The sequence below is a fragment of the Nomascus leucogenys genome, chromosome 9 (genome assembly GCF_006542625.1).
Source record: "Nomascus leucogenys isolate Asia chromosome 9, Asia_NLE_v1, whole genome shotgun sequence".
NCBI classification, from domain to species: domain Eukaryota; kingdom Metazoa; phylum Chordata; class Mammalia; order Primates; family Hylobatidae; genus Nomascus; species Nomascus leucogenys.
In genome coordinates, this window is record NC_044389.1 from 36,358,162 (window position 1) to 36,381,609 (window position 23,448).

The window sequence follows — 23,448 nt, forward strand, 5'->3', positions numbered from 1 at the left end:
GGTGGGCTAAACAGAGAAATCTGAATCAGATCCCATAATTAACACTGGCTGTTTTGGATTCAGATAATATCTGTTTTAGATTAATCCTTTTTGGAATTCATACAACTAAACTGTAAATATTTGTCTGGTAAAAATAGTGGCATTCAGTCTGATACTCTTTTTGGGAAAATCAGTGGTAATTTAGTGGTGAGTGTGGTAATTGACCTCAAAAACACTATGTCTCAGCTTTTGCCAAGCAACTTCTCGATGACAGATGTAAATGCAACCCATAGCTTTAAATTAGTCTAAGTTCATCTTTAACCATTTAAATATTTCCCTCCTTCCTAAAACTGCCTTTTAAAAAATTTGCAGAAGGACTAAAATTTCAAGTTTGTTGACTAATAAGTACTTTTTTGCCCCTTACCTTCTCCTCCCTCATAACCTTTATGGGGGGATATTTTTACTGAAATAAAGATAAATGTCTCAAATGGATGTCTACATATTCAGATAATGAAGTATTCACATATTGTAATATGATTAAGGGCCTTTTGTAGGATATTTTTAGCTTTAGAATTTAGAAGTAGAAGAATATGTTTGTTGGTAAAATTACTTTTTTAAAAACAGGACTTATCAGCAGATGCCCTCTTGAATATTCTTTCAGAAGTAAAGATTCAGGAATTCAAGCCTTCCAATAAGGTACGTTTAAAAATTCATTCGTTCAGCAAATAGTTTGGGAATTTGGGCTTGTACCAAGTCCCATTCTAAACCTGGAGAATACCACAATGAACGGTTCTTGCTCTTGTCAGTGCAACTCGAGTTTAAAGTAGATTTGTCAGAATCACAAACTGTTGATTAATACTAATTTTATTCTAGGGTGGAATTTTAAAAAAGATCAGTATAGACTCAGATTGTATGAGCTACTCAGTAAATATTTTTTATGCCCACTATATCATTGTGGGATTAAAAATTAGATATATTGGAGTTCTGTCAGTGAACAAGATACATAAAGATCCCTGTTGTTACAGAGCTTACATGCCTGTGTGAGAAGATAGATGATAAAATACATACATGAATAACATAATACCTTCTGAAGGAACGTATAAAATACATTGGACCAATGTATTTTGGGCGGAGAGGGACTATAAACAAAAATGCTAATAAGTACATAATATTGCAGTGTGAGTAAAAGTGCTAAGAAGGAAAAATACAACAGGGAAAAGAAAGAGCGATGGAGCTGGTATAATTTTATATGGGATGGAAGTGAGGAAAGCTTCTTTGATAACAGTAACATTTGAGCAGAAACCTGAAGGAAGTGAAGGAATAGTGAAAGAGCAATGTAGGCAGCAGAAATAAGTGCAGAGAAAGGCCTTGAAAAGCTTTTAAGGTCAGGACTCGTCTAGAAGAGAATATACAAGGGGGAGAGTCGTAAATGAGGAAATTACAGAGATAGTTGGGGCTATGATAAATAAAGACTATTTTCTTGGTTGAAATAAGAAGCTAGCTTAGTAGCTCAGAGTGAAGGGGATAAGAAGATAAAGGAAGTAAGAGCAAAGAAAAGAAGGTATGAAATAATTGTCCAGTGGAGTGGAGGAGTCACTTAATTAAAAGATGTAGTAAAACGCAAGACAATACTGAAGATCCACTTAATGTTAATCTGCTTAATGTATCCTACTAAATGTGGCTGGAGAAAGGGTAATGATCTTTTCTCCAGCCAGAATTTAGCTGCTTGGGTGGTATTATACTGTATAATGGATGGAAAACTGGATATAACTAGGGTTGGGATTTTGCCAGGCAAATACGTTGAAAAAAAAAAAAAAGCAATAGGGAGTATTGGTAAAGATGGAACATGAAATTTAGGCAATGTAAATAGAAAAGTTTGAAAACTTTTTTTTCTTTTTTACATGTTCAATATATGCCTTTCTTGTATGTTCTCTAAAAATCATCCACAAAATTTAGCTATACCAGAACAGGTGGAGTAATGACCACCTCCCTGCAAAATGCAAGAAAGAAGTGATGTGTGCAGTCTTTCATTCTGCGTTTTTATTTTAGGGAAAAAAAAAAAAAAAAAAAAAAAGACTTGTAGGGCAGTTGATTTTGCCCAGGTAGATGGATTTGCAGAACACAATGTTTATGACTTATAGCCTATAAAGAATAAAAATAGGGTGAGGATAAACAGAAATCCCAAAGAAGGTTCCCAGCCCATGTTTCCAAGGGCAAAACTAGAGAGAAGCCCAGGAAAAATGCTTTACCTTTACTTTCCATTATTGCTCTTGCTTCAGTATGTTTTCTGGCTTGCATTGCTTCTATCTGTATTAAAGTCTGAGGGTCATAAATTCTCCTGAGCAATTTAACTACAGTTTTAACATGAACTGTGGGCTTTTTCACAACTCCCTAAAGGAGCTCACACCAGAGTTTCAGGTATGGTACTACTGGTTACAGATGTCACAGCCAAAAATACCAACTAGCCATTCAGACAAAAGTTTCTCCTTCCTGGACTCCTTAATATTTCCTAATTTTTTGTAATAATGTTTAATTTGTAAAACGATGATTTGAGTATATTTTTAAATAAATATTACTTCATGATAATGAAGCTGATTTCTTGGTTTGAGAATATTAATTTCCGTGCCCTCATAGAATATCTGATAAGTAATTTCTTAAGGTTAAATTACTTATGGTATGTACTCCCTTAATCCTGCCAAACTTTCTATATGAAAGAAGACATATTCTTAAGGAAAAAACTTATCAGCAGTCAGTAAATATTTAAAGGATGGTCATATTATATATTTTATGGATTGCTTTAGTTTCTTTGATGTGAAGCAGCTCTGTACTAGTTAGAGCAATGCAACATGCGTTTAATGTAGATTTGTCAGAATCACAAACTGTTGATTACTACTAATTTTATTCTAGTGTGGAATTTTAAAAAAGATCAGTATGGACTTAGATTGTCTGAGCTACTCAGTAAATATTTTTTATGCCCACTATATCATTGTGGGTATGAAAAATCAGATATATTGGAGTTCTGTCAGTGAACAAGATACATAAAGATCCCTGTTGTTAAAGAGCTTACATGCCTGTGCAAGAAGATAGATGATAAAATACATACATGAATAACATAATAATACCTTCTAAAGGAACGTATAAAATACATTGGACCAATGATTAATAATCTGATGAAAATATGTGGAGAAAATATTTTCTCTTTGTAATTTGATAAAACAGTTAAATGGTAACCAAACTTAGATGCAGGAAATGACAACATTAATAAAAATATATTCATATATTCAAAGGTTGTTCAAACAGATGAAACTGCAAGGAAACCGGACCATGTTCCTATTAGCAGTGAAGATGAGAGGAATGCGATTTTCCAACTAGAAAAGGCTATTTTATCTAATGAAGCCACCAAAAGTAAGGGAAAATCTTTATAAAAATGTTTTGAACTGGATGAGTTTTTATTTTCACGAAGCTCTACACCTAAGAATTTGTGGAATTCAATCACAACAATAGTAATAATGATAATATTGATTGATTTCATGATCATATTAAAGTCAGTGTTCATCTTTAACTGTGACTAAATTCATCATTTTCCCTACTATTGCCCTACTCTCAAAGATTGAAGTCTAGTTCTCCAAATCACATTAACTGCTTTGTTGTTGTTTTTCTGATTGTTTTAGTTCTTTAGATGGGGAGCAGGTTTAAAACCATGAATGAATAGCTTTGTTTTTAAGAAATTAAAAATTCAGTTTAATGGGGTCCTTTGGAAACTAATGTTTGGACAGACCCATTTAAATCACTTTAGGATAAAGAACTATAAACAGAACTGTTCTTAGGTTCTTAGTCTTTAGTAATTAGGTTCATAATTACTGACAGGGAATACAGAATGACCTATATATACTTCCTTGCTAGATGGACTTAAATATAAAAATACAGGGAAACTGAATTTTTAATTCCTTAAAAACAGCCATACACTCATCTCTTTTGACCTGCTCACTGTCTTTCAGTTTTATAAATCAGTGGTTCCCAAACTTTTGAGATTTTAAGCATGGACCAAAGAATTTCAGGAAAAATAAGCCAGAAAAACAATAATTAGAAGGATCTTGGGAACCACTGGTCTACAAAGATTTCAGAAATTACTTATTTTAATTTGACCAACTGACCCTATTCTTAGTTACCAGAGGGAAAATGTTTCAGAGTAGGATTTATGGAATAAATTTTTGAACTATACCTAATGTTGGCTTTTTTATTGTAAACCACTTGATAGCAGATGTGCAGTACACAACTGTCTTATTTTGCTATTTATTAAAAAGTTTTTTTAAATACAGAAATGTCTCTAGTGGCATTAAAACCATCATTTTCTTTTTTTTTTTAATTAAAAAAAATTGGCTCTCTTTAATCATGGGAAAAGCTGTTTTCATGGCCTTCAATAACATTAGTTGCCTGGATTTTTCTTATGTTTCTCAGTCATTAAAAAATATAAAAAGGAATCTTTAAAAGTTAGTAAACCCACATTGCTTTTTACCTAGTAAAATCTTTACTGCTTGCTATGGAACTTTGTTTTTCTGGTCGGTGTAATCAGGTGACCTGCAGATGGTAGCGCTTTCATTTGAAAAAGATGATGATCATAATGGACACATAGATTTCATCACAGCTGCATCAAATCTTCGTGCCCAAATGTACAGCATTGAACCAGCTGACCGTTTCAAAACAAAGCGCATAGCTGGTAACATTATACCTGCTATAGCAACAACCACTGCGACAGTTTCTGGCTTGGTAAGTTTATTATTCCTTGAATAAAAATGCTCCTTTTTCATTGCCTCTTCCCTGACTTCCCCGTCATACCAACCCAGTCACTCAGAGATGTTAGAGGGGAAAGATAAATATTGGATCGCATAATTTAAAATTTCAATATATTTTCTGAAAATGCAGTCATCTGTATTTTGAAGTTTTACATAAATATACATTTTTAAAATAAGCTCAAGATAGATTATGATTTTTCTTATAGGCAGTAATCTTTTCACTGATCTTTACGTCTTTCATACAAAGCAGGTACTCTGTTTTTCTTGAATAAAATGAACTTCCCTAATCTTTATTCATAATGATTCAGAATCTTTAAGTGCGGCCCTAGTTATTATACCATATTACATCATTACGCTATGTAATTATCTATGAAGCTATGTATTTACCCCTGTATTAAGTGATTTTAGACTGTTGTATTTTTTGAGTTCTAACACGTGCTTTCAAAGTAGGGAGACCATATGGTTGAATTAATATTTTTTTAAATAACTGTTAACATGTATAGAGTAGGTTGAAAGTTTGAAAGTATAAAATATACTAAAAGTATAGAGACCTATAATAAGAAATTTACATTACTCTAGTCCCATAGCTGCTTTTACTATCCACAGAGAAATGCTTGAAAACTTGTGAAAATTGAATAGATCCAATTAAAATCACAGATAGTTTTAGGCTGCTTATATTATCAGATCACCTTCTTTTATCTAGGTTGCCTTGGAGATGATCAAAATAACTGGTGGCTATCCATTTGAAGCTTACAAAAATTGTTTTCTTAACTTAGCCATTCCAATTGTAGTATTTACAGAGACATCTGAAGTAAGGAAAACTAAAATCAGGTATGTATGAAGGTCTATTTCTCTTCTATAATGAGAATGAAATAAAATATTTTACCTTTTAAAAGGGAAAAATACTAGCCTCACCTCTTTTTTTCCTCTTTGTGTATGTGTAAATTTTTGCCATCACTTCAAGATCAGCTCAAACCTCATCTTCATTAAATATTTCTGACTAAAGTAGCCAAAGAACCCTTACAACAGTGCATCTGCCACATTATTTGGCATTATGGTTTCATCTGTGTCTGCCAGATGAATTAGAAGGTACCCTGGTGTCTGACTGTAGGTCATGAGATTTAGAAGAATTCCACAAGCTTGAGACAAAGCAGAACAATTCCTGGGCCTGTACTTTTTAGTTTTCAGATTGGCAACAACCAAAAACTTGAAAAACTATCTTAGCAAGGGTGTGAGAAAGCAGGCACTCTCATACATTACTAATGAGCGTACAAAATACTATAATCCACAATAAGGGATATATAGCACTATATTTCAGATACATTTGCACAAGTCTCAAACTATATATTTGCAAGATAATTATTCTGGCATTATCTATCATGGCCAATGATGAGAATAACCGAAGTGTCCAGTAACGGGACTGGAACATCCACACAGTGAAACCCATTTTAAAAAGAGAGAGACAACACTGTCTTGCTAAAACATACTGATTTATAATAATACGCTGGAAGGATCAGCAAGGTACTGATTAAAAGTGGTTATCTATATGATGTGATGAGGAAATAAGATTATGGAATATTTTAGAAGATCTATTATCCTTTATTTCCCCACGTTAATTTCTAGCCAGATCACAAATAATGGACTTCTGGAAGTGGGTTTTTGTGTGTGTGTGTCATCACTAAAAGGAAGAAAATTTCAATGTTTCTGTCCTGAATATTTTTTTGTAACAGAAATGGAATATCATTTACAATTTGGGATCGATGGACAGTACATGGAAAAGAAGATTTCACCCTCTTGGATTTCATAAATGCAGTCAAAGTGAGATACTTTTATTCATTTAGTTCATTCGTAGCTTTATGTCTGGTTTCTGTTTTGTTTTTATTTATAATTTTATTGGAAGTTATAATTATTTAGCATGAATTTGCTTTTTTTACTGGTCATAAAACATTGTTTACGAACAATGTTAAATAAGCACTTTATGTTTGAGTGAAGCTTTCGTTGTTTCTTTTTTGGATATTCACTTTTAGGAGAAGTATGGAATTGAGCCAACAATGGTGGTACAGGGAGTCAAAATGCTTTATGTTCCTGTAATGCCTGGTCATGCAAAAAGATTGAAGTTAACGTAAGTATTCAACGTTATATGCAGCGATTAACAAGAATTTAAATATAAGTTGATGCACACTAAAAAATTAAATATAGAGGTTACTATAATTCAGATAAAAGCATTAGTCTTGTCTAATGACATTAATAAAGACAGTGAATCTGCCAGGTGAAGGCCAACAGGCTACCTCTGTAGAGATTCAGCTCTTCAGTTAATAGGTTTAGAAACCTGATTTGGTCAGTACACTTAAGTAAAAGTGGATCCATCTCTTATGTTGAAACACTTAATGACCAGGCTTATGAGGAATCAAACTGCCAAATCACTATTTTTATTCATTTATTCAACAAATTATGTTTAAGGTGCCAGCTGTGTGCCCGGTACTGTTCTAGTCATTAGGGAGATAGCAGTTAGCAAACCAAAGTTCTTTCCTACTTAAGAAGTTTGCATAACAATAAGGCAAGTATGTTAGGTGGTAGTAAGTATTATGGAGAAATTAAAGAAGAATAAAGGGAAAAGGAAATATGGAGAGTTGGGGGTGTTGAGTTGCTATATTATACTGAGTAGTCTAGGTTTTCCCTTTGCCTATCATAGTCTCACCTGTTAAGGTGGAATTTGAGCAGAGACTGAAAGGAAGAAAGACCCAAAGAAAGCAAAAGTCTTTATAGTGGTCTGCAAGGCTCTAAATGATTCCTAGTTATCCTTCTAAGTTCCTTCCTTCCTTTCCCCTGAATATTCCAGCTACACTGGCCTCCTTATTTGTCCTTGAATACTCACTCTAACCATGCTCCAGCGTGGGACCTTTGCTTTAGTTGTTCCCTCTGCTTGTAACTCTGAGACAGTGACCTGGCCAAGTCTCACCCCTGGTCTTTGCACTTCCTAAAGAGGCCTCATTTAATACTGCAACCTGTGCCCAGCCCCAGTCTAGTATGCCTAGTCCCCTTTATTTCTTCTCTACTTTTTCTTTTTTTCAGAGCACTTATTACTGTCCTATGACTGCTGTACTGCTGTGTCTTTTGCTTATATTTATTGTTTGTTTTTGTTTTTGAGACGGAGTCTCACTGTGTCGCCTAGGCTGGATTGCAGTGGCGCAATCTCAGCTCACTGTAACCTCTGCCTCCTGAGTTCAAGCGATTCTCCTGCCTCAGCCTCCCGAGTATAGCTGGGATGACAGGCACTCAACACCACACCTGGCTAATTTTTGTATTTTTAGTAGAGATGGATTTCACCGTGTTGGCCAGGCTGGTCTTGAACTCCTAACCTAAGGTGATTTCTCCTGCCTCAGCCTCCCAAAGTGTTGGGATTACAGGCGTGAGCCACCGCGCCCGGCCCATGTACTGTGTATTAGCTATTTACCTGCTACTTGAACATATATTTCACAAGGGTGGGAATCTTTATTTGATCTTGTCACTGTTGTATCTCAAGCACTTAGATCAATACCTGGCAAACGAAAGGTTATCAACAAATGTTTGTCAGATGAGTGAACGAATCTCTGCATGATGGTTGTGTTTGACATATCTGTTGGCTTTCACTGTGATAATCAGTTGAGGTTAATCATTCTTAAATTATGATCCAGTCTGAATTATCTATACCTTAAAAAGTAAAACTACTATTTTATTAGCTAAGGCATTAATTTGCCTTATATTATTTTTCATTAGGACCCCTCAGTATCTTTTGGATAAAGCAAGAGTAGTGTTTAGAATTCCTTTATTTTATGCTGCAGTGGACTGTATGTGGTCATAAAGTGTATTGACTAGTGGAGTTTAAAATTTGCGGCAAGTTATTTAAAAATGCTTTTAAGATTTGGCCAATATTTGAAACCTCCAGTATGATAATATTTTTCATTTTATTACATTGGCTTTTTAGCGAGTATTTATTTAGTACCTGTTAAGTACTGAACACATTAAGTCAGTCAGTGGGATTATGATTAATAGCATGAGGTTGGCTTTAGAAAGACCTGGGTTCACATTCTTGCTCAGCTGCTTAGTTTTGTTACCTTGAGTAGCTTTTGAAACTTAATTTCAAAAAGCTACAAATCCACAAATAGGGATAACTGTGCCCATAGTTGAGCGCTGAAATAATAGTAAGGGCTAATAGTGTAATGGCATGTACGAAGTATTCCATAAATGTTAGTCCTGTTAATATTTTGTTGTCATACATGGTCATCAAGCCCTGCCCTCAAGCAGTTCACAGTCTATTAAAGGAAACTGATTCCTAGTTATCCTTCTAAGTTCCTTCCCTACTTTGCCCTCACAATACTCCAGCTACGCTGGCCTACTTATTTGTCCTTGAATACTCACTCTAATGATGCTCCATTGTGGGACCTTTGCTTTAGTTGTTTCCTCTGCTTGTAACTCTTGAGACAGTGACCTGGCTAGGTCTCACCTCTGGTCATGTTAATCATTAAAGTATAATTGAATAACTGTGATAATGAAAATTTTTACAGAGTATTGTGCTAACTTAGACCTCTAGTTCAGGGTAGATTTCATTTGAGCTACCTTTGAAGAAGGATTATTCCAGGCAAAAGCAACAGTCTTTGCAGCTAAAAAGAGCATACATACAAAAGTAAAACTACTGTTATATTAGCTAAGGCATTAATTTGCCTTATATTGATTTTCATTAGGATACCTAAGTATTATTTTTTGGATAAATTAAGAGTAGTATTTAGAATTCCTACTAAATTCTGAATTTGGGAATTTAGAATTCACTTTTTTTTTTGGAATGACTCAAGTATGACGTGATGATGATGAATGGTGGAAAGAATGAAAAGTTTATGTACGGGACAAAATATCTTTGTGAAATGGAAAGAGCTACTGAGGATTAAATCAATTACATAGTTCAGAGCCTGGCATGAAGTAGGTACACAGTGTATGATAAATAACATTATTAGGCAGGAGAATACATCAAATTTATATTTTAAGAGCATTCTAGGAGCAGTGTAGATTGGAAGTAGAAAAGAGACCAGAGAAAGCTAGCTAGAAGCCAATACAATTATCTAAGGGGTGTGTAGATGATGACTTCATTTAAGGCAGTAGTGGCTATAGCAGAGTGATTTTTCAGTAAATAGGATGAAGATTGGACATAAGGGAGAAAGCTAAGAATGTCTTTTACTTTGTATTTCTAGCTTGCATTTTAAGGTGTAAATTCTAGCTTGCTTTTTTACTGTTTACAGAGAAATGCTTGAATTTATGATGCCTCCAAACTTAAGAGGAAGTTTAGGAGGAGAATTAATATTTTAAAATCGTTGCAACCTCTGTCTCCCAGTTCAAGCAATTCTCTTGCCTCAGCCTCCCGAGTAGCTGGGATTGCAGGCATGTGCCACTGTTCCTGTCTCGTTTTTGTATTTTTAGTAGAAATGGGGTTTTGCCATGTGGGCCAGGCTGGTCTCAAACTCCTGATCTGAGGTGATCTGCCTGCCTCAGCCTCCCAAAGTGCTGGGATTACAGGCGTGAGCCACCACACTGAGCCTTTTTTTGTCTTTTAATAAATGGTTTGTATTCTTTATCATGACCAGTGTGTCCAAATTTATTCACTGGTAGGTAAATGAGTGTCTTGAGTATAAATGAGTTCAGACCTTTCAGTAAAGAAAAATGAATATATGAAAGCAGATTATTATTAGATGTTAAAGTCTAGATACCAGTCCAGGTTCTCTGGATGGCATTAGTCAGCAAATCATTTTTTCATTTTATAGAATTTACCGAAGTATTCATTCTTGCTTATTTTTCTCAGAATGCATAAACTTGTAAAACCTTCTACTGAAAAGAAATATGTGGATCTCACTGTGTCATTTGCTCCAGACATTGATGGAGATGAAGATTTGCCTGGACCTCCAGTAAGATACTATTTCAGTCATGATACTGATTAATACAAGTTGTCTTAACATTACTCCAGGACCACTCGATTTTGGAAAGAGTGCACTTAATTCAGAAGCTAAAGAAAATCAGCTCATAATACTATGGATTTCTCTTTCATTAAGCCTTAATTTTAAGGGAAACATCAGTAAGAAACTGCACTGAAGAATTATAAAACATTTTGGGGCATAGTATACACTTGTCTAACGGTTCACACCTGGCTATGATCACAAGTAACTTTGAACTGGAATGCCATTTACAAAAGTTTTGTATATTAATCTGTGTATTAATCTCTCTGGATAAAAAGAAGGAAAAAATAGGTATGACCAGAACAGATATGGATGAAGAAATTGAAAGCAATGAATGCAACTATCCAAAAAGTTTAATTTTATTTTATGAATTTTTTTGTTTTAGTCTTGAAGACTGATTTTCTATGCAAATAGTGTTTGGCATCCTGCACCTCTCATATGATTTGGCTTTGAGAATTTAATACCACTGGGAAGAAGTATGGTAGTGGTGGATGAAGGGTGGACATTTTAAAATGTGCAGTTACAGTTTATTGTCCTATTACCTCTGCTGGTTTAACCAGAGTTTGTTATATCACTATGTCCCCAAAATCAGGATTTTTGTTGATAGCGTCAGTGTTGTAGGAGCAGTAGGTCAGATGAGACATATTAACTTAGACTAAACATGAACAGTATTATATGGACTCTCACAATGCTCTTAGAGAATCCGTGAATGTGAACAGACACGTGGCTAACCATTTGATTCATCAGTATGCCTTCTAATATGGCTATTTTATTTATGCGAGACTCTAAACTTGATTGTCCTAATATGTAAAACTAAAAGATTTTGTAAAGGGAGTGTCTTTAGAAATAGATGAAAAGTAGAATGTTAAAAATTATTGCTAGGGTAGTCTTTTTTTTTTCCAGAAACCTAATTAGGGTATTAAATTTTGTTTTTTTGTTTTTTGTTTTTTAAAGAGAAGCATGTTATTTCATTCCCATTCCCAGAAAGGGAGTTAATGAAGATAAAAATTTATTTTTTAAGGTCTTTATTGCGAGAAACTTTCTGTTTTCTGATATGAACTATTGCAGATGTTTTTATAAGTACTTTCATTAAAATGATATAAACAGTAGTACCCAACACTGTAAACTCAGTGAAAATAGTAAATGATTCTTTTATTACTAAGACTATGATGCATTCTGAAGCAATTGGCTTTTTTTTAACCATAGGAAGTCATTTCCCTCTAGCTCCTTTCCTTCTACTCTCCTGCTCAGACCGTTAGTAGGTACTTCGTTAAATAAAAAACTAGATTAACATCAGTATTACTCCAATTTGGTATCTTTTTACACTATGTATTATACCTACTTTCTTTTTATTTCATTTACAAATAGTTTAAATTACTCTATCAACCAGCTGTATGGTTTCCCTCTTTTGTAAAAGTACCATCAAGTGGGGAAAATGTATGTGGAAGTGGAGAGTGAATCTGTATGGTTAAAGGATAATCTGTACATAGGGAAGTGGGAAAAAGTGGATAGGATGAATTTAAAGAAAATGACTACCTTTGGAAAAAAGAAATTAAATTTTGTTCACATATCCTACCCTTTCCCATTGTGCATATCCCAAATGTTATATTTAAAATTAAGGTTACTTAGAACAGAATCCAGGAATTTCAAGGCTTTGTGGCTTGGAATTTTAGAGGATGGGGCAAAAAAAGGACTTTTGCAAAGAAGGCGTTTTTCCACGTTTGCTTTGTTTTGTGTTCTTTGAAAGTAACTGATATTTTTCAGGTAGTCATTCAGCAGTCCGTAGATATGATCCAGTAACTTGCTTATATTTTATTGAAGTCTCGACATCTCTTCAGAAGTAAATTTAGAACGATGCTGTCAGTTCATATTTATAGATATTAGTGTTTTAGTAGATAAAACCAACAAAAATTAAGTACATTTTGTGATTAAACCTGCAACCATTTTTCCATTTTTTTTTTCTGTAGTTAATGGTTATTGCCATAATTTCTTCTGTTTGGTTCTACTAAGCTAGAAAGCCAGGGTGAAGTTAATGATAATTCCCATTATTTTATTTCTGTACCATGAGATAACTGTTGATGACTGAAATACCAGGTGCAAAAATTAATGATTTGATTTTTGTACAGTTTCAATGAGTAATTTTTTACTTATTAAAAATAAATTAAGAAATGTAAGAATATCTTTGTAAATCATGTTTCATAAGTTGACCCCAGAGATTCTGATTTTGCTATTTATTTTGTGAGTAATGTTGCTTTGGTGTTTCCTAATTTTCAAGTTTGCAATCATGGAGATACAGCAGTTATTAGGTGTGGAAGGACATTACCTCAAATGTCCTCAAATGGCTCCAGGAAATTATTTTAAAACAGTTGGAGAGAAATAGTCGTGACCATGTAAAACCTAAAGGATCTGGTAAATCCCATACTATACTGGTTAGGGATTTGTAAAGTCCATTTCTTTTCAGAGTTCAAAGCAGTTCTATTACTTGTCCATAAGTTCCTCATAAATTGTCCCAAAGGTAGGACGTGGAAATAAATATGTATCTTTATTTGTTAATCTACTATGTCACACTCTGGTGACATTTATGGAACATTAAAAAAGCAGCTATGTTTATTTTGTAATTAGTAAAATGAAGACAGAAAATTGTTCTTTTGAAATTTTTAGGGGAAAAAAAAAACTCGTGACCTAAATCTTTCCACTATAATGAATATTCATTGTGATTGCAAATATCTAATTTTATATAATCACTGTGTATGGATTTAGCAATTTTCATAGATTCAAAAACTTAGAATCTGAATGCTTTCTCTGAAAAAAAATCAGAGAGTTGAGCCCTTGAGGATCAGAGTTAAGTATCCATTGATAATATGTGTTCATTTTGCTCTATGTCATAACTTCTTTTTTTATTGAGAAATATATATTCAAAAATACATATATATTTAAAAGTACATAAAATATAAATATGCAGTCCAAGGAATAATTTCAAAGCAACTATATAACCAGCACTCGGCTTAATAGAATATTTTGACAGCAGTTCAGAAATTACCCATGTAGTTCCTTCCCAGTCACAACCAGCTCCCTGCCACATACCCTTTGGTAATTACCACTATCCTACCTTTTATGATAATTGTCTCTTTGTTTTTATAGTGTTACCACCTGTGTGTGTAAACTTAAACAATACAGTTTGCTTGTTTTTGAGTTTTATTTAAAATCATACATTCTTTTGTAGCTGCTGCTTTTGTTCAAGATGGGATTTATTCATGTTGGTTGTAGCTGTACTTTATTCTTCATTATGTCTGTGTAATTTACTTTTCTGTTAATATGCCACAATTTATTTACTGTAGACAATCGAGGGCTTTCTAGTTTCAGGCAATTACAGTTTCACAGTGAACATTATTTTATGTAACTCTTAGTACAAAGAGTATATATCTAGGAGTAGAATTTTTTGGTCATAACCCTATGACCATATCTTACATTTTATTAGATGATTACAAATTTTTTCCTAAGCATTAGTATGTTGGTTGGTTTTGTGTTGCTATAAAGGAATATCCAAGACTTGGTAATTCATAAAGAAAAAAGGTTTATTTGGCTTATGGTTCAGCAGGTTGTACAAACATTGCACCAGCATCCTTGCAATCATGGCAGAAGGCAAAGGAGGAACTGGCATATCACATGGCGAGAGGAGCAAGAGACAAATAGAGGAAGTCCCAGATCATTTTTAAGAATCAGATCTCACATTAACTCATGGAGCAAGAACTTGTCATCTCAACGAGGGCACCAAGCCATTTATGAGGGATCCAGATATCCACCCCCATAACCCGAACACCTCCCACCAGCCCTCAGCTCCAACACTGGGGATCACACTTCAACATCATATTTGCAGGGGACAAATATCCAAACCATATTTCTGCATATCTTGGTCAGCGCTGGTGTTAACAGTTTTTGTTTTTAATTTTGCCAATCTGGTGGATGTGCAGTTGTATCTCATTGAAGTTTCACTCTGCATTTCGCTAATTACCTGTGAAGTTGAGTATTTTTTCATGTTTATTGGCCAATTTGACTTTCTGTTTTTGTAAAGTATCTTGTCAGGACTGTCACACATGTTTTTGTTGTGTTGCTAATCTTTTTCCTCATTGATTCATAAAGGATCTTTATAAATCTTATTCTTTGTTGGCTATATAGTTGCCAATGTCTTCTCCCATTTTGTGGCTTGCCTTTCCCTCCCTTATGATGTTCTTTGATAAAAACAATTTATTAATGGTTAAGTACTAGGAAGTATGAGTGTTTTAAAATTAGAGCGTGAGTTGTTTTAAAAAACCATTCCCTACCCTGGAGTCATGAAGATAGTCTTATATATTGTCTTCTAAAAGCTTTAGTTTTGCCTTTCATATTTAAATTTTCTTCATGAGGAATTAATCTGGTGTATGCTAGGAGATGCCTCACCACTATTTATTGAAAAGTCTGGGTTTTATTCCTCCTTTCTATAGTGCCACCAAAGTCATGTATTATATCCATATGTGAATACAGATTTCATCAACATCTGTTGATGAAAAGAGTCAAACTCTGTAAATATTTTCAGAGATTATTCTGAGCCAAATATGAGTGACCATGACCTGTGACCCAGCCCTCAGGAGGTCCTGAGAACATGTGCCCCAGGTGGTCAGAGTACATCTTGGTTTTATATATTTTAGGAAGGCATGAGACATCAATCAAATACGTTTAAGAAATACATTGGTTTGGTTCAGAAAAGCAGGACAACTCAAAGCGGGGGCTTCCAGGGTATAGGTTAATTTAAAACATTTTCTGGTTGACAATTGGTCGAGTTTATCTGAACACCTGGGATCAATAGAAAGGAAATATTCAGGTTAAATAAGAGATTGTGGAGAACAAGTTTTATTGTGCAGAGGAAACTCTCAGCAGACTTCAAAGAGAGCAGGTTGTAAAATGTTTCTTATTGGACCTAAAAGGATGCCTGGGTCTTAGGTGATTATCTCCTGGATTTGGAAAGGAAGGAAGGGCAAAAAAAAAAAAAAAAAAAAAAAAAAAAAAGGTAAGGGGGAAAGGGGATTCTTTATAGAATGTAGATTTTTCCCACAAGGGATGGCTTTGTAGGGCCATTTCAAGATATGGCAGAGAAACATGTTTTGGGGTAAAATATTTTGATTTTCTTTCTTGTTATGCCAGAATCAGATTGGAAAGTTAAGTCACGATATACAGGGTTAAATAAAACCCATCTGATGAGAATTTATGGTTTGTAGAGCATGACTCCCCAGACTCCTTAGACAGGAATTTGGGCAAGATAAAAACATATCAGAGCTTAGTCCTTACATCTTTTTCTAATTTTTTTCCCTTTTTTCTATCCCTGTACTAGTATACCATCATCATCATTGTAGCTGATATATTCTTAACAAATCTTCTCAACTTACTGTTCTTTTAGAGTGTCTTGGTTATTCTTGGCCCCTTGTATTTTCAGTTCTCGTATTTCTAATTGAAAGCATGTAAATTTGTCATTCCTGCAGTTTCTAATTGTCTTGCTGAAATTTTCAGTCTCTTATCTGCTTCAAAATGAAAAGCATAATTATTTTCTAGTCTGTCTAATAATTCCAGAATCAAAACCCGCCTGTGGGTCTGTTTTTATTTTGTTTCTTCTAGTCTTCATTCTTACTGTCTTGTCTCCTTGTGCGCCTGGTTATCTTTAATTATTTACCAATATTGTTTGAAAACACTAGAAATAACTTGATGCTCAGAATGATATTTTTATCCTCCATAGAGTTTTTTGCTACTAGCAGGTACCTGGGCATTAGTAATTTAGGATTATTTTGATCCAATTTCAGAGACTGAAATTTTCCAGGTCACCTAGGTGACTGAAAGCTGAGCCATAGACTGTGGTAATGCTCTTCTGTTCATCTTTATTTCTAGGGTTCAACCATTCAGGGTTTCAAAGTGTGGTTTAGAGTTACCAGACCCTTATCTCTTCACTGACCCTGGACTCTTTTTGAATCTTTAGCCCCTTAGCTCTATGTACTCAACTTCCCAGTGGCCTTTTGCAATCTATAAATACTCCTAACACAGTGGTCCCAAATGAAGAGTTCATTTTTCTGAATTTCTGTCTTTTCGCAGATATTATTGGCATGGTAATTATTCACCAACTTATCAGCTCTCTGCTGCCTTCCCACATCTTTGAAAAGTATATTTTATCCAGCTTTTCTAAATGTTTTCAAGTGAGAATGTTAATCCAAATTACTTAGCCCACATTATTTCCTGTTGATTATGTGTAAAATACAGTTGGTTTATTTGTATAATTTTTGTACCTGGAAACAGTAAACTCTCTAGTGATTCTCTAAATTATTTGCACATTTTTTTTAATTTTTTTTGTTTTGTATTTTTGAGACAGAGTCTCGTTGTGTCACTCAGGCTGGTGCAGAAGCATGATCTCGGCTCACTGCAACCTCCACCTCCTGGGTTCAAGCAATTCTCCTGCCTCAGCCTCCCAAGTAGCTGGGACTAAAGGCACCCACCACAACACTTGGCTAATTTTTGTAGTTTTAGTAGAGATGGGGTTTCACTATGTTGGCCAGGCTGGTTTTGAACTCCTGACCTCATGATCCACCTACCTCGGCCTCCCAAAGTACTGGGATTACAGGCATGAGCCACTGCACCCGGCCCATTTTTTAAAATTTTCTACATAACCTTAACTGCAAACAAAAATAGTTTAATCTTTTCTAAGATACAAATTTTGGTTTTGTTGATCCTTTCTATAGTATGTTTGTTTCCTATTCTATTAATTTCTGCCTTTATCAATATTATTTCTATTTTATTAGGGATTTTTTTACTATTCTGTTTCTAACTTGTTGAGATGGGTTACTTCTTTCATTTTTAACTTGTCCTCCTTTTCAACATATACATTTAAAAGTTATCTCTATGCTATTGTAATATAGTTACATTTACTCAACTATTATAGTCATATTCCACAAATTTTGATATATAATGGTCATATTTAGTTAAAATATTTTCCTAATTTTCATTAGAATTTTCTCTTTAACCCTTTTTTAGGAGAGTGTTTCTTTTTTTCCAAGCATGGGCTTTTCTAATTATGTTTTTCGATTTGCAGTTTAATTGAATTTTTGTCATAAAAAATCTTTCTGATTTTAATTAGTTGAAATTACTTGAGACTTGCTTTATGGCCAAGAATATGATAAATTTTTAAACAATTTTTATGCATTTGAAAACAGTATATTCTGTAGTAATTAGAGTGGGAAGGGGAAAAGCCTCTTCTCCATATCTTCAGCATTCTAGTCTCCTAGTACTCGTTATTTGTGGGATCTAAAAACAAGCCATCTAATGTGTCTTTTAGGGTTAATTGTGTTATTTAAATCTCCTATATCCTTACTGATTTTTAATATACCTATTATGTCAATTACTGAAAGAAGTATGTTAAAAAATCACCCACTATGATCTTGATTTGCCTCTTTCTCATTGTATATGTTTCTGGTTTATATGTTTTGAGGATAATTATTAACTGCATGTAGTTTGACATGTTACATTTTTCTGATGAATTACATCTTATCGCTATGCAGTGTATCTGTAATATGTTTTGCCTTAAAGTCTGTTTTCTCTGTAGCTATTCTAGCCTTCCTTTAGTCAGTGTTTTCAGAGAGTAACTTCTTTCATCTATTTAATTTTAATAGTTCTGTATCTTATGTTTTAAATGTGTATCTAGTAAACAAAATAGATTTAGGATTTTAGTGGAGTTTTTTGTTTTGTTTATTTTTAGATCCAGAGTCCCTCTTATGTTGCCCAGGTCAAAGTGCAGTGGCTCAAGTGATCCTCCTGCCTCAGCTCCCTAAGTAGCTGAGACTACAGACGTGCATCACCGCACCTGGCCTTTAATATTATTATTTTTAATCTAATAGAATAATCTTTGTCTTAAACTGGAACATTTATGCCATTTACATTTAATATGATTACCAATATATATAGATTTGTTTCTGCCATTTTAGTTTGTTCTGGGAGAGTTTAGGGTTTTTGTTTTTGGGTTTTTTTTGGTCTAACCTATTTTGTGATTCTTTTTGTGTTTTCTTGCCTTTTAAAATTAGTATTGACTTACTATATTATTCTGCTTTTGCCAGTTATTAATTGATTGTCTCTCAACTCCAGACTCACTTTATCTGTATTCTGGGACTTTGTGCCTAGAACTTTTTGCAAACTGTGCTTCTCCTTTGCCATCTGGCTTGTTTTTAGGTCCCACAAAGAAAGAGTACTAAGAGACTAGAATGCTGAGGATATGGAGAAGAGACTTTTCCCCTTCCCATTAGCCTCCCAGTATTGTCAGCATCACCTCAGCAACGGCTCTTGTTTCAGCAGCTGTGGTTTGTTTCCAGACTCCAGCTTTTCTTTGGCGTTCTGGAGGGTATCTCTTAAAGGCTTCTAGGTTCTATTAATCCCATCTTTTTGCCTTTGTGTCCCTAGTGGACATTTTCGTTTTCTCAAAACCTGTTTACTAACTCCTTGTTAAATTCTTTCTTAAAATAAATGATGTTGTTTATTTTCCTTGAGCAGTATACATTTTTTTCTCTTTACTAGTTTGTCTTTTAATAATTACCCTATATTCCATCATACATATTCAGATTAAATAAGACTAAAGTTAATCATTACCTGTACCTTTTGGCTGATTATATTTTTCAAAAATGGCTACAGCAATATTTTCAATCCCACAGACTCTTCTATAAGCTTACTATACTCTAGTCCCCATTAAGACCTCTGAGGTCAGGTCATAAAAGGATATATAGCTGGCTTCCTCTTGGCTCTCTCTTACTCTTTTACTTGCTCTCTCTTGGAAAGCCCACCTTTGGAACCTAGACACCATGTTGTGAGGAAGTTCAAACTAGCACATATGGAGAAAATCTCATGCTACCAGCCCGCAGGCAGCATCAGGTGGTCAGACATGTGAGTAGGCGTACTTTAAAATGATTCCAGGCCCTAGACTTAACAGAGCAGAAACAAGCCATTGTTACTGTTCTGTGCTGTGCCATGCCAAACCCCTAACCCACCGAATCCATGAACATGGATTGTTTATGCAACTAAGTTTTAGAGTTATTTATTGTGCAGATATAATAACTAGAACAACTCTTTAATTTCCAAGTTACATACTATTGTCATATATTTTATCTGTATTGTGTGTTTTAATTCTGTTGTCATGTACTTTAATGTTCTTTAATTCTAAGACTTTATATAGTCAGTGTTTGTGTTTATACATACACATATATATAAAACTTTCTTTGCTTTTCATTATTTTTTGTATCTAAGGCTTACTGCTATGGGCTGAATGTTTATGTCTTCCCAAAATTTATATGTTGAAATTCTAATCTTCAAGGTGATGTAATTTGGAGATGGCGCCTTTGAGGGGTGATTAGGTCATGGGGGCAGAGCCCTTATAAAAGAGGCCGGCGATCTCTCACCCCTACCATATTAGGACACAGCAAGAAGGTGCCATCCTTAAGCCAGCATGTGGACCCTCACGAGACTCTGCATGTACCAGTGCCTTGATCTGGGACTTCCCAACCCCTAAAAATAAATTTTTGTCACCTATAAGCCAGTTTATCATGTCTTGTTACTGTAGCCTGAATAGACTAAAACACCATCTGGGATAAATTTTTATCTGAAATACTTGCTTTAGAATTTCATTTTGTGAGAGTCTGCTGGTGGCATACTTGCTCATGATTTGTTTTCTGAACATATCTGTATTTTTTCCTCATTCTGCAAAGATATTTTTGCTGAATATAGATGTCTAATTTGGCCTTTATTATCTTTCAGCACATTGGCATTGGATATATTTTTTCATTTTCTCATGACTTCCTCTGTTGTTCTTGAGTCAGCTGTCAGGCTAACACTTACACCTTTAAAGAAATTTATTTTTTGGCCAGGAGCAGTGGCTCACGCCTGTAATCCCAACACTTTGGGAGGCCAAGGTGGGTGGATCACTTGAGATCGGGAGTTCGTGACCAGCCTGACCAACTTGGAGAAACTCCATCTCTACTAAAAATACAAAATTAGCCGGGCATTTTGGCAGGCACCTGTAATCCCAGCTACTCAGAAGGCTGAGGCGGGAGAATTGCTTGAACCCAGGGGGCAGAGGTTGCAGTGAGCCAAGATCGCGCCATTGCACTCCAGCCTGGGCAACAAGAGCAAAACTCCGTCTCAAAAAAACAGCAACAACAAAATCTCTGTTTTTATCTGCTTTGGTTTTATGCAATTTAATTAATATGTTTCTGAGCATGGATTTATTTTTACTAATCCTGCTTAAGATTTGTTGAGATCTTTAAATCTGGATTTGTGTCTTTGATTACTAGTTCTGGAGAAGTTCTCAGATACTACTCCTTCACATATAACCTCTTCCTCATTCTCTTCTTCTATGGAAATTCTCATTAAATGTGATAGACCCTCAGTGTTCTGTCTTCAGTTTTTAACACCCTCTCTTCTATATTTTCCAGTTGTTCTTTCTTGTCATGCTTTATTCTGTATAATTTCTTTTAACCCATATTCCAGTTTACTTACCTCTTCATGTGTTTCTTGTCTACTTACAGCCATCTATTTTGTTGTGGTTGTGGTAGTAGTTTTATTTTTCAGTCCTAAAAGTTCTGTTTGGTTCTCTTTTTTAAATCTGCTAGATCACTTTTATAGTTTTTTATTCCGTACAGATATTTTCTAATATGTCTGTTCTTGATACTATGAGGGCTGTTTGACGGTCTTTGTCTGCTGCTTTCAGTTTCCGAAATGTCTGTGGCCCTATTTCTGCTGTTTCTTCCAGCTAAGTGTGTTGTTGGTCTCCTGTGAGACTGTCCACATTGGTCAGGCCCGGGGCTTTGATTTCTGTTTCCCTTGTCGGTTACTTCTCCATTTATTGCATTCAACTACAATGTGTCACCAACTTTAGTAATCTACTTTTTAAAGTTTTTTATATTAAGCACCCTAATTTCTTATAGAATGCAAGAGTTCACTCAACACTTTGAAATGATAAGAAATTAGAGCTCTTTAGTCTCATCTACATATATTTTGACCAACTCAGTTGTAAAACCCTTGAGAATAATACATATGTGCTGCTTTTATAATTTTTGCGTTAACAGTGATTTATATAAATACTCAATACATTTCAATAAATACTTCTATTAATGCTCCAGGCTTTATATCCCAATTTTTTTTTTTTAGACAAAAAGTAAACATTGGGTCATATTTATTATACACTTTTTTGTCAGGTTTAAACTAAAATACAATCTCATTTGAAATTTAATAAAGTATTATTACACTCCAGAAATTAAAAGATCAAAATGACATAGAGAAAAGCATTTCTCAATGTTTTCATTTGTCATATTTATGATTCCTTATTATTTGTCACTGCCTCTCCATTTAAAAGAAAGCCTGACTTGATTTTGCATATATTGCTACACAGATTATTTATCTTCATATTATAGTAGATCTTAAAGAACTGGTTCTCAAATTTGTTATGTATAGCAATTACCTGTGGTGTATGCTTAAAAGGCAGATTTCTGGACCAGCCTCAGCACCGCCCCCCACCCCCAAAATTATAATTCAGTAAGTCTGAGAGAATTCTTGCATATTTTCAGGCATCCCAGGGAGCTCACTGAATTAGTCTGCTAGGATTGTCATTACAAATACCACAGACCACGTGGATTAAAGAACACAAATTTATTTTCTCACAAGTCAAGAAGCCAGATGTTCAATGTTTTGGCCAGGTTGATCTTTTTTTCCCCCCGAGGCCTCTGTCCTTGAGTTGTCAATAGCTGTTTTCTCCCTCTGTCTCACATAGTCTTTCCTCTGTAGAATATAGACCATATCTTTTCATTCTTAGTTGATTGTGTGATTCCCAAGTTGATAACCATCAAAATCAATTTAGAAGTTCTGGGGCTGATGGTTCCATATTTTTAAGAACTCTGGGTACTTATAATCAGGCTCATTGTACTTACGACACAAGATGATGATACAGCCTTTCACCATCTTTGTAAGGAAATAATGGGCTGATTTTGAGTGGCAAAAAGATGACACCAGGGAAAAACATGGGAATGGATACATTTATTTCCATTGACAAAAAATGTGGTATATAATATTTCCATTGGAAAAGGGTTTCTCTAGGACATTTCATGTCTCTAACTTCCAGCTAGGTAATTAAAATGACATATTTGATAAATTGGTCAAATCAGATTTCAACAAAACTTAGGTTTTCTGGGAATTGGTAGGATTTAGAACTAGAGAAACTGCTGTGGGAATTATGTAGGGGAAATGTATTTCATTGAGGCCTAAAGAAATTCCATCTAGAAAGTACTATGTGTTTTCAACTTATGTCAGTGCATGGGAATGTATATATCTGCAGGATACCACCACAGCCGTAGTCTCTAGTCTCCCTGTGAATTGGTTTCATTCTGATAAGATAATGAAATTGTATGGTACAATGTTTAATTCTAATTCTGGTGTTCAGGTGAATGACTTGGTAATCAGGATCAGGAGAATATAGGTAATTCTCTTCAAAAGTAAGAACTTCGTTTTGAAAATATAAATTACCAAGATACACAAAGGAGCTTTCACATTGTATTTCATGCAATGTGTGGATTTTTCTTCAACTTTTCATTTCTCCCTTCCATATTGGGTTCTTGACCTAGAAATTGTGGGTAGAAAAACTTAATTAGCGAACC

The 23,448-nt window shown here is 34.5% G+C and overlaps 2 protein-coding genes across 5 annotated transcripts in view; one reads left to right on the forward strand and one right to left on the reverse strand.

Moving 5' to 3' along the window:
• UBA6 (ubiquitin like modifier activating enzyme 6) overlaps positions 1-15,793 on the forward strand; it is an 86,239-nt gene extending 70,446 nt beyond the window's left edge. The window contains exons 27-33 of the mRNA XM_003268424.4: positions 604-675; positions 3,267-3,384; positions 4,553-4,746; positions 5,476-5,603; positions 6,503-6,590; positions 6,800-6,894; positions 10,600-15,793. Of these exons, the coding sequence (XP_003268472.1) occupies positions 604-675; positions 3,267-3,384; positions 4,553-4,746; positions 5,476-5,603; positions 6,503-6,590; positions 6,800-6,894; positions 10,600-10,735 (831 nt within the window). The 3' untranslated portion in view covers positions 10,736-15,793. The remainder of the gene's footprint in view (positions 1-603; positions 676-3,266; positions 3,385-4,552; positions 4,747-5,475; positions 5,604-6,502; positions 6,591-6,799; positions 6,895-10,599) is intronic.
• Positions 15,794-22,428: 6,635 nt separating this feature from the next.
• Positions 22,429-23,448, reverse strand: part of STAP1 (signal transducing adaptor family member 1) — a 55,318-nt gene continuing 54,298 nt past the window's right edge. For 2 of the 4 annotated variants that reach the window (XR_004031711.1, XM_030818849.1), the window contains 2 exons: positions 23,318-23,411; positions 22,433-22,576 (listed from right to left, as the gene is read on the reverse strand). Coding sequence is in view for 3 of the 4 variants with exons in the window: in XM_030818849.1 (XP_030674709.1) it covers positions 23,350-23,411 (62 nt within the window). In the remaining variant the exon portion in view is untranslated. Of the gene's footprint in view, positions 23,412-23,448 lie in introns of all 4 variants that reach the window. The other 2 variants (XM_030818852.1, XM_030818848.1) reach the window with 1 other exon arrangement.